The sequence below is a fragment of the Curcuma longa genome, chromosome 7 (assembly GCF_044706935.1).
Source record: "Curcuma longa cultivar G26 ecotype Majalengka, Jawa Barat chromosome 7, ITB_CL_G26_1.1, whole genome shotgun sequence".
Lineage (NCBI taxonomy): Eukaryota > Viridiplantae > Streptophyta > Magnoliopsida > Zingiberales > Zingiberaceae > Curcuma > Curcuma longa.
The window spans coordinates 11,453,862-11,466,267 of NC_133867.1; the positions used below are offsets into that span (position 1 = coordinate 11,453,862).

Below are 12,406 nucleotides of genomic sequence, written 5' to 3' on the forward strand. Positions count from 1 at the left end.
TGATTAATGCTTATTTACTCATGCTTATATGACACAAGCATCTTTACTACTCACACTACTCACATTGAACTACTTGAGTAAGGGTGCATCTTACTACTTGAAGTACTTTATTCTAAGAGTAGAATTGACACAAGCATTTACCTATTTGACACTCACACTACTCACATTGAACTGATAAAAGATTAGATATACTAGAACCATTTGAAATGCTTAAGATTTGGTCACATTTGGGTGACCAAGACGTCTGCCTATTTGAAGAGTTAATAGAGCTTCCAAAAGTATTGAAGATAATGGAATCACATCCAGTTGTTATAATCTATTAAACTATGCCCTAATCCAACCACCTTGCCTGTCTTCCAATTCTAAATAAATAGAAGTGACATAAAATGTGAAAGAGCAATTCAAAGATTTAATGATTTTTACTAATGAATGGTAAATTCAATGAACATTTTAGGATAAGAAATTACATATAATAAATGCAATGAGTATGAAAGAGAAACATTCGCAGTGCCCTTAATCAATGAGTGAGACCCATTGGCTATTCTTACATAGGTAGGAGATGCTGGCAGCTTAAGAGCAGAGAAAGAGAATATATTGGTACAAATGTGCTCTTAGGCTCCTTAATCTACAATCTAGGGATTAGCCATCACTATGAAATAAACAAGGAATAAATATACCTTCATGAACGAACAAAGTAGCTAACTAAGATAAGGAATTGACTACAACCCAAAATTATAGGAACCATAGTTAATCTACAACAGAAATTGTAATTGTGGAATCAAACTGAGATACACTATTTAAGAAGGATGGTCAAATGAATAATACTTGGACTTTCCTAGTCCACTAGTACGACCACCATCACAATTGTAGTTGCATCCCGAATCTCAATTGCTATTACTAGGACCATGATGTTGGACCTTTCCATGGTAATTAAGCATCCATGTAGATCCCTTTCATTCATAGTTTTAGTGGCCTCTTCCATAGTAGCATTGTCGCAAAAGTGCTAGCCAATCATGAGAACTACAGTACTTGTCACAATGACTTTTCCCTCAATAAGATTAACAAATATTTTAAATGCATTGTTTGAAAGACTGGTTTACTCCTGCTCCTAACATTTTCAATCATTTAAAGCTCTATTTTAGTGAATATGTATGGTCTCAAATCAATGGGTCTATAATAGAAGATGTAAGAAGTTTGCCAATTAAATATTTTGTAGAAACTAACAGTTGAGCAATGAGAACAAAGTCGTATTAGAGATCTAAAGGAGGCTACCTCTTGCCAAAGAAAGGGGTAATCCATTGGACTAGTCATCACCAATGAGGTTAAGGATGGTGTGGACAACACAATAGTTCCCGAATCTGTGTGGAATGTTGTGAAATGTTGTGGAATGAGGTAAGGTAGAAAATGGCATTGGTTCGGCTCATCTTGTGATGGTATTCATCGAGGGGCGCCAGTAGTTGTCTCCAAAGAATGATTGGAGATGAGAGAAGACTTCTTAAACATGGAAGCATTAAAAGAGGGGGATGGTGAGGAGGTGAGCAATTGGGGTATTTGGGACTTCTTCTCTATGGCTTGTAAACTTCCTCTCTGTATAGTGTTGGCAAAAGAGGCCAACCTGTCACTAGAATCCAAGATCATATTGCTTGGATAGTGGACTGAGATTGACGAAGAGTAATGGTGGCCCAAAATGGGTCTTAGGTGCCTCTTGAAAAGGGTTGCTCCTTGCCTGATGAACAACAATGAGCTTCACAGTCGGACTATTGAGAGAATAAGAAGATAGTCACTTGCTTGGTGAGCAATATCATGCTCTAATTGCCACAACCATGACAACATCATGTTTTGTGTATGCACATGGGAAGTCCCTATGCAAGATCAAAAGGAGAAAGTGAAGCCCTTTGCCACTTGGATGGCAACAAGCACAGGAATGAGAAATCATAAAGTTATTGCTATAAAGTAAGCAAAACATTGCTCAACACCATAAAAAGGGGAAATAATTTCTCAAATTTACCCTCGGAATATGTTTAATCGGTAAGAAATATTACTTATACAATTATTACATTTTAGTGCATAATATAATTGTGAAATAGGTTTAGTAGATTGGTAGAAAGAAGCAAATCACTCGACACATTATATACCTTATTCCTCTGCTGCTATTTCTCCTATAGATTGGTATTTTAAAGAAGACTTTAGCAAGATTCCTCCAAGTCACATAATGGATTAACTGGATGAGTAACCCTTGCATTACTAGAGAATTAGAGCAACTAGAATAATCTTTCAAGGAGGTTTGGGACCAAGCTGGAAAGCTATTTAAGCAATAGGAAAGTTCTCAAACATGCCACCCTATCAGCTCAACAAATTGCAGGCCTTTATCAAGGTTAGTGCAAATATAAATCAAGGTAGTCTTTTGAAGATCCTAATGCAACCTGTTGAACTTGGAAAAAGACAACATGAAGAATCATCAAGTTCCTAAGAACCACCTCATTAGCTGCCGAGTACAAGAGGATACCTATCTATGCACTGGATTATAGTGAAGACTGCAACTTCATTTGCCTCTTTGCGGATAAGATGAATCCCCTTCAGAATGTCAGTCTGGTGATTGAACTTATGAGTGCAAAGTTGCTAGAAGCAATAGGGGGTGGTAACAATAAAGTTAATGTTTTTGACTATTCTTCTGAGAAAAAGTTAGAAACTTTTGAGCAAACTTCTTTTCATTGCATTGTCGTCACATACAAAATACAGTGTGCATTATGGATCCTTGTAGTACATAGTGCTTGGCATCCAAGCTATTACTATCAAATCATTTTTTTCATGATGTAAGAACTATGGATTTTTTTTATTATTTACTTATGCCATCAAAGAAGTAAGAACTATGAATTTATGTGTGCTTTCCTAATTTTTTATCAGATTCTTCTTAGAAATGCATTTCGGAGTTGTTAGTTGCTATTTTTTTTCACAATTCATGCACAAGAATGTAACTGTAGTTTAATTTTCTTAAGAAATGTGGAGAAGTCACGTATAATGGCTGCCCTCTCAATAAATTTGTTGTACAAAGAACATCTGCCTATATCAGCCAGATTGATAAACATATAGGGGAATTGACAGTTCGAGAAACTCTGGATTTTGCAGCAAGATGCCAAGGGGCAAGTAACAACTGGGCAGGTAGTTTCGTATATTGATAAACTTAAATCAGTAAATTATATTGTCTTTTCAATTCAATATTTTTATCATTCATTTTTGAGAATTTGACAACTCACTATAATTATCTTCAACTTTTTGTTCTTTTTGAATTGTTAATGCAGTGTTTATTTATTTTATTTTAAGGATTTTTCTCAATAATATTCTTAAAGAAAAGCTTTTCATAAGAATCTTAGTTGCTTCCATTATCTACTTGTATATTTTGAGAAAATTCTTGTTAAGATATAGGTCTTCTCAAGGTCTCAATAATTAACTTCTACTTTTTGTTCTTTTTGAATTGTTAATACAATGTTTATTTATTTTATTTTAAGGACTATACAACTTTTCTCAATAATATTCTTAAAGAAAAGCTTTTCATAAGAATCTTAGTTGCTTCCATTATCTACTTGCATATTTTGAGAAAATTCTTGTTAAGATACAGGTCTTCTCAAGGTGTTAAATATCTAGGTAGTTTGGTCCAACTTGGAATGACACCTTATAGATGCCAAGTTGTATGGACTAATGGGATAATAATTCAATTCGACCTATGTTTTTTCTTCAACTTATGATTTATGTATCCTACATTGATTAATACTTGTAGATCCATCAAACTAGTGCCCACTTTGGGATCGATATCAAGGATTGAAATTTCTAGCCAAGTCAAGTTTTGGTTCGTAGCTGACTCAAGACAACATCGTTAGTGCTAGAGATGTGTCGAAGGAGAGGGGGAAGGAGAGGAGTCCTTGGTCGACTCAACACAATGCCATCGATGCTAGAGATGTACTGAAGGAGAGGGGGAAGGAGTGGAGAAAGAATATCATTGTCAGTGTTGGAGGAAGAGGAAGAAGCAAAGTAAGAGACGAGAACTTACCTATGCCAATTAAGGTTTCAATGATACAAGGAGGAGAAGCTAGATCAAGAAGAGTAGGAGATGAGGGCTTGCCAACACTATCTAGGTTTCAGTGCAAAGGTGGAGCCAATGCAGGGGCCTTGATGTGTTAGCTATGCTTCCAGGGGCCTTGATGTGTTAACTATGCTTGCAAGACAGATGAGGTTTAAAGCAAGGTTTAAAATCTCGACTCGTGCTGAGGTTTCGATGCCGGACCGAAACGATACGGTTTCGGTATCGTATCGTGTCATGCTAATATAGTTTCGGTATTTTTCAAATTTTAAATATAAATGTATATTAATTTCCTTAATATTTAATTATTAAATATATTTTATATGATGAGATGTTGAATTTATATTTCAATATTTTCTCATAAGATAATGCTTATTAAATTGTTATAAAAATTATTTTAAAAAAATAATTTTTAAAATTCAAAATTAAATTTAAAATTATAAAATCAGTTGAAAGGTTAAAAATAAATATAAAATTATTTAAAAATCTTAAATTATTTTTTTAATGTATTTGTAAATTTTTAATTTTAAAAAATTTATTTGAAATGTTTAAGAATTATAGTTTCTTTAAAATTTTAGATTATTTTAAATTTATATTTAATTTTAAAATTATTTTTAAAAATTAAATTATTTTATAAAATATTTATTAATTTTAAAAATTTTGAAATAATTTTTAATATTTTATAATTATTAATAATAATTTATTTTTAAAAAAAATACATATTTAAAAAATAAAAATTAACTAAACTAAAAAAATAAAAAAATTGCGAATACAATAACTCATGGAGGCCGTTATGACCCTTGTGAAGGGTTTTAAGAATATATAAAATTTTATTAGAATTTTAAATAAATTTTTATATATTTTAGTGGGATAATTTGATTAGAATTTTAGGAAATATGTTTGATTATTTATTTAGGTTAGGAGTTGATTGGATTCATTAACAAATAATAACATAGATAAATAAATAAAAAATATTAGGATTTAAATAAAATATATAATTAATTAAATAATTTTATTAGAGTTTAATTATTAATTGAGTTAATCAAATTCAGTTTTAATTAAAAAAACTATTTTCTCTCCAACACGCGTGCGACCCTGGCACAGACGTGAGGTCGCGCGATCCCGCGATACCTCCGACGCAGCTCGAGTGTCGCGGTGAGGCTGTCGGGGTCATGCGATCCCTCCGGCATGGCCATCGGGGTCTTGCGACCTCTCCGGCGCTACCGCGGGGCCTCGCGACCACTTGGTGCGGTCGCCGGATCACGCAACCCCTCTGTGCAGTGTTGGGCTTGGTGCTGGGTCGTGCCGGTGCCGGTCGGATGGCGGAACAAAATGTTTTACCCGTTTTGACCGGCTCGGCACGAAATTTCAAACCCTGATTTAAAGTATAGGGAAACACTAGTGTTTAAAGGAGGAGAAGGGGGATGGATAAGAGGTTCCACATGTCATGCAAAGGTGCTTGTGAGTATTAGGGTGTTCTGCGTGTTAGTTGACGGGTGGAAAAAAATGCTTCACTCATGTCAATCGACATGAAACAAGATTTTAAATTGTGATTGATACCTTAATAGTTTTTCCCTTTAAAGATTACTTCAAGTTTGGATTTTTTTTTTAGCCTTAAAATTGCTCGATAAATGTGAGGCTAAAGCCCTCTTATTAGAACCTCAATGGAGATAGCTGAAAGCTTGCGTCATCTTCACAAACAATGTCGACTGAGGAATAGTTTATACATTGTCAAGGGTTGTGGGTCTTTCAAGGTATTGCTTAGTGTAGGGGCAAGGGCAAGTTCTTCACATATTTTTCTTTCTCATAAAGTGTACCAAAGAATGGAAATCTCTTAAATCCTTATAGGGGTTCTCACTACTCGCCAATGTAGAATTAAAGGTCCGTCATATGTCCTTTATCTTGAGCATGGCTTCACTTGAATTTGTTGATCCATAGTTACTAGTAAAGCACTATCTATTATGAAAATCAGTTTGCAGACTAGGTTGATTTAATCCAATAATTCACTATTGAACAAATATCAAGAACTTTCATTATGAAGATTACATATTCATTCTATGTGAATGACTTAAATTCATGCTTATGATAAGATAGGAAGTTATTAGGAAGATGGTAAAGTGTTGCACAGTAATTGAGGGATAAAATTACAGTCAAGAGCCCCTACACCATGCATCTAGTGTATTGGGGTTTCTGGCATGACACATGCTGTGCATGATTCTTAAATTATTTTTGTTTTTTTGGTTTTTTTCTATGATACAAAAATATGACACCTCTTTTTTCTTTTCTTTTACGTGCTTTGGTTATTGCCTTTAGGAGTTGAAACATAAGTTCTATCCATGTCATGAAATGGGGTCTACTTGTGTTCCTCCATATCTCATATCACTGTTCTTCATCACTTTTCTTGATTTTGGCCTAATGGGAATGCTAATCTCACTGATCTGCTGACCATTTTACGTTGTTGGCATCCTTTATATATTTAATTGTACACTTATTTTCTTCCTTTAGCATAAGAAACAGTTACCCTTACATTCAAGGTTTAATACTTTGGGAAAGAATTATCTTCAGGTTTCTCTTATTCTTTTTGAATAAAATCAAAATTTCCCACCTTGAGAAAACCATTTTATAATTGCTTAACTGTAACTCATTTGTGTTTCTTGCTTATGCTTCCCTTTTTCTTTATTAGCACTTTGTCCTCGTGACCACCCTTGAAATTTTTTCTATGATCATTGAAAGTAAAATCATCAATATATCCTTATGTGTCAATTTGAAACAAACTTTCTTATAGAAGGGCAAATTGCAAGTTACCTTTCTCTATTTTGAAAGCAACGTAGTGTAAAGATAATTTGATTTATAAAAAGTGAAATTATCCTGTACGTACAGGAAGGTAGATCGCATAGATGTATATGTATTGAGATGGAAGTATAGAAGGACTAAGATATAAACATTCAAACAACCCAATAAATAGACACATTGGACAACCATTAGTATTATCTCCAGTGCAAATTGGTGTCCATGGAGAAAATTCTACTATTTCTTTCCAACCAAACTCTCCACATCATTCAAAAGTGCTTTCATGACATGGTCTTTCTTGAGTGTGGGGAGAACTTTTATGGATTTAAATGTAAATATCATTAATATCATAAATCTACTTATAAGATTGATGTTGATCCATGACTGTTAAAGTTGATTGGCTAATTATTTATCCTAAAAGTTTGAGTTGTTAACAAAGTGACCAATCTTATATTTATATATCGGACTATTCTACTTACCTATGTGAGACTAATAGGTGTGGAGCCTCCTAGTTCCAAAACATCTCCATGCATCATGACTCAAAGGTACGCCTTTTTTGAGACAAGTAAGATCTGAATGTTGGACCTCCTACTTTGATGCCATCCCAAAAGCTTGGGTTATTAGAAAATTAACTATTTTTATATTTATATATTAGACCACCACATTTTTCTATGTGGAACTAATGGGCATAGAATCTCCTAATTTCAACAATAGCACATATAGGTAGAGAGGAGTATCTAAAAGATCACCTAATTTTGGTATCAAAGCTTGGCTCCTGGTTCACTCCTTTCTCTCACTTACATCTTCTTGTCGACGACTGCCTTTAGCCCAAAATTCAATTCCTCTACCTGATTGAACTGAGTTCCAACCTGAGATCTCTAGCTCAATTTTAAGTCACTGATCTATGCAACAGAATTAGAGGACATCTTTTTTCTTGTTGCATTGAGAACGATTATGACAACATGAGAGCCTAGGCCTCAATAATGCCTTTAGGAGCTCTTATTGTGGGCGTTAGGTATAAAATCATTGATGCGACTCTCAACAAAGATGACAGTGTCAATCTTGTTGTCTCCTACTACTATTTTTTGCCTCTAATGTTTCTTTGTTTTCACCGGCCATAGTTACAGTTAATATTGGAACTAGGATCCAATGGTTAAAGAGCATAAATATTAATAAATATCAGTAATATAGATTAACAGGATCTGTGAAAATTGAAAGCATTAAGAAAAAAAAATTAAAGAACGGTTTTATAAATGAGATATTTATCAAATAACAAATTATGTTCAATCACAATATGCATGTAAATTATAAATATTAGAGTAAATGAAGAAACATTAGTAATGTATTAAATATTATCACAATATTAATTGCGGCATATTATTATATTATCAAATTAATAATATAATATCATTTTATTATTTAACAAATTTATATTTTTGAACTAGTAGGTAATATTACATCAATAACATAAATGTATATATATTAGATCATTAATAAATAATAAATTATACCTTTTAATATGGAAGCAATAAAATAAACATATATTATTATAAATAATAAAATCTGAATGGCCAATAAATGTTAAAATCTTATTAATTCACACAAAATTAAGTAATATTTTATTTATTAATATTATTTGATAAATATATTATTATTTAATATTTCATATTAAATCGCATCTCAAAATTCATTGTATAGTATTTTCAAAATGAATGACTCAGAATGAGATAGATGATCCTCTTAGTTTAGCTACTAGGGACAATATTTATGGGTGGCGAGGTTGAGAAAGTTAAGTTGGAATTCAACATAGTGAAGAAGACTCTTGCTCTCTTGTGGTATTTTCTTAGAGTCAAATTGGGATCCTCAAAAAGATTGTTGTACATCTAATTTTTCAGTCAGTTTGGTCAAGTTTTAATCTTTCTATCTTATTTCAAGTAAAAACTAATTAATTTTTAAGGTATTTTTTTGTTTCAGATTTTCTAAAAGTTATTGATGATTTTTATAAGATAACTGAAATGTTAGATCGATCTGTGTTGCATTGTTGTATTCATCTTGTTTGGTGAATCCTTCAAAACTCCCTTCAATTCAAAATGTCTAGATCCTTGACTACCTCTCAATACTTCCTATCATTTATCTTTTTAGCATTTTTGGTTTCATAAGGATTACAACTGAGAAATTAGATGACAATAACAATTTCTCGTAGACAAGTTGTTAGAGTTTGGTTCACGGGCCAAGGTCGCTTCCAAAATTTTGAAAAATATTGATAAATAATAAAACTTATTTCAGAATCAACCCTGCCCTTGCCAAAATAATTAAATATTATTACAATTTAAGTATGCAGGCCAATTAATGAGCCCACTCCTAAAAATGCCTATAAGGGTATAGAAACAATGGCTATTATACGGGAGACAATTCGAACACCAAAATTTAAATTTAGGATTCTTTAGGTGCAAACTTTTTGTTTCCCTCTTCTCCAACAACATTTCTCTATATCTCATATGCAAACCTTTTTCTTTTCTTATATATATATGATTTAGTTACTGCATAAATCTATATCCAATTGCAATTATCTCTCTTTTTTTCAAGCAACACTAATCTTGTTTTGTTAGTAATTCTTTTATATTCATGAACTCAGAATGCTTAAAAGATTTAGCCAAGCTTGAACGAGAGAAAAACATCCGTCCAAGTCCTGAAATTGATGCCTTTATGAAGGTTATTCATTTATTTTTCCAAACATGTTAAAAGGAAAATCTAAATTCTGCCGTGTACTAATGAAAAGACATCAATAAAATCTTGTTTCTCAACAGGTTGCTTCAGTTAAAGGCAGAAAAGCCAACCTTGCAACTGACTATACATTGAAGGTATTGGGTCTTGATGTCTGTTCAGATACCATGGTTGGTAGCGATATGGTCAGAGGTGTTTCAGGTGGACAAAAAAAACGAGTAACAACAGGTAAGTGCTTTTCCTTTCTATACTATAATTCTGAATTTTGCTGTGAATTTAAAGTTTTATTTGGTTGATCTTTTATCACAATATTGGTTGTCCATTTTTTTGCCATTTGCAAATTTTGAAGTCCTCAAATACACTGTTGATGTTACTCAAGAAGAAGAAATATCCTGTGTCCATCATCGTAGTAACACTTGCAAAGAAAATGAATCCTAAGACATTTGAGATGGACAATGTTTGTCCAACTGTTATCATTTTTCACATTAGGGGTTGGTCTTATGAATCAACTCTTTTACAGATAGTCTCCTACAAAGGAGGAAACGAAGGATGGAAAAGTGTCTAGGGAAAGTTTTCCTAGCTGTTATTTTCATTGTTTTCTTGGGGCTGAAATGGAGGGAGGGTAGGAAGAGGTTGGGAATTTTTTTTCCAGCTTCTTCATAAGTTCACATATTGCTTCCATTCAATCGGATTAATAAATCTATGTAATCAAACATTTTTTATTATCTTGAACATAAAATTTAGGAAATTAAACTTCTTTCCCTCACAAACTACCTTTACTGTCTGTGTAGTTGCTAGGCACAACCTTTGAAGTATATGAATATTATCTGGGTACCTTTTGTTGGTTAGTTGATGGTGTTTCTTGCCTTTAAAACCTTTTTCAAGGATTTTCATATTACTGTTCTTATTTAAAATTTTGTTCATTTACTGCTATATTTTCATTTGTATGATAACATTTAATTTATTCCCACTTTCAGTTTCTCTGTTTCTAATTTTATCAAATAATTTGGTAATTGCCTAGAATTTTATAGCTTGATATTGAATACCATCACCTCACTAGACTTATTTTCTTTTAATGAAAAACTAGATCTTTCTTCCTAAGTTTCTGAACTATTCCTACTCTTTTGCCCATGTTAAGATAACAACAAAATCTAAATGGTTTTTTGGATGAGAATCAATTGAGTCACTTTGGTTTCCAATAGTTAGTTACAAAATGAAAAAGAGTTCCCCATCAATTGTCATCTAACTTACTAGACACCATTCACCAATGTGAATATATCATCAAATAATTTTTTTTAATCTTAAATTTTAAATAGGTACACAACTTTTTGCTGCAATATCAGCAAAAAACTTGTAAAAGTTTATCAAAGTCCGGATACTCCATGCTCCTTGTTGCATTGGTGTGACATTCTGATGCAGAAGGATCCGAAGATTTTTATTACTATTTTTATAATTTTTATTTTTAGTAAATTTTAAGGTTATTGGTATTTAGAATAGTTTTGAAAAATTTTATTTTTTTATATTTGAGAATTTTAAGTTTGTTTAGAATTTTTTCTTTCTATTAAGATTTTTTTCCTTTCTGTATAAGTTAGGGTTTTGGGTCTATATAAGTATCTTATTAGTTGATATTTAAGGAGAAGTTTTTGATTTAATAATATTTTAAACAGTGTTATATTTTCTTATTTCTTGATAGTCTTTTGAATTAACAAGTTTTAGAATATTGATTTTTGGTGTTCGCAGTCGATCAATGGAATCAATATTACCTGTAGGAGAATCGCTATCTCGCTCGGCGTCAGTTGGTATCAGAGCTCTCAGATCCGATGGATCGCTGTCGTGGTCTTGATGGGCAGGTTCCGACTAAGGAAGCATCACACCGTGATCGTAGCACCCTTGACGAGATACTTCAAGATCTACAAAAATAAGTCACAAAATTATTCTAGCATCTAGCGGCGCAAGATCGTAAAAGTCGTAAGTTCCTTTATTCCTCTTTTGAAAAATCATAAATTTTCAATCGAGGAGAGATGTCATAGTGCAAGTTTGGTTTTGAGAGATTCGGGATCAATCACCCCACCACCTACAACTTCGAGGGCTTGGCAACGCCTCTATATCCCCCTTCCTCCTACGGCGGTGAAGATAACCATGAAGATGCGGACCTTGACAACATCGAGTACGACCAGTCTTACTCTCTCGATCGTTTGATCACACTAGGATGCAGAGACGACGACAAGATAGAAATATTTGGTGATCCAGTTTATGACGTGCTGACATTCTAATTTATTCAACATTACGAAGACGAAACTGAATTAACTAGCGAGCCAATATATGACAAGGTACTTTATGATGATGATAATATAGTCGATGAAGTTGGGTTTGATGTCGGGAACGAGTGTAGCATTATTGCGGTAGCAAGGCAACATGATATTGATGTGGTTCTGAACAATGAATCGAAGCATGAGATTCTTGTTGTTTTCTGCTTTGGCGAGAAGCAGTGCTTTTTTAGTATTGCTAATGCTGCCCCTAAGAATTCAATCTTGCATATCAAGTGTCTTCTAGGTTTGAAATTTTCAGATCCTGAGGAGGTGTCGAGGGTGGCCAGCCTACCCAAGGCTACTGATCCAAACTGCCTTCTATTGCTATGCTTCATGGTGACTGGTGAGCTCGACAGATAGAAGTTACCGTTTATCAAGTTCAAGTTCAGGTAAAATTCAGGACTCAAATGCTATTGTCAGTTTTCTTAAGTTCAAAATCTTGGAGTTCTAGTGGCTATTGCATGGAAAATGTTGGCGCAGGGCAACTCCCTTCTGCAAATTTGCAACC

General features: G+C 33.2%; 1 protein-coding gene across 1 annotated transcript in view; it reads left to right on the plus strand.

The window, feature by feature from the left end:
• LOC141832638 (ABC transporter G family member 31-like) overlaps positions 1–12,406 on the plus strand; it is a 37,565-nt gene that overhangs the window by 18,554 nt on the left and 6,605 nt on the right. Inside the window, exons 4-6 of the mRNA XM_074720103.1 lie at positions 2,997–3,159; positions 9,501–9,577; positions 9,673–9,817. Coding sequence (XP_074576204.1) covers positions 2,997–3,159; positions 9,501–9,577; positions 9,673–9,817 — 385 coding nt within the window. The remainder of the gene's footprint in view (positions 1–2,996; positions 3,160–9,500; positions 9,578–9,672; positions 9,818–12,406) is intronic.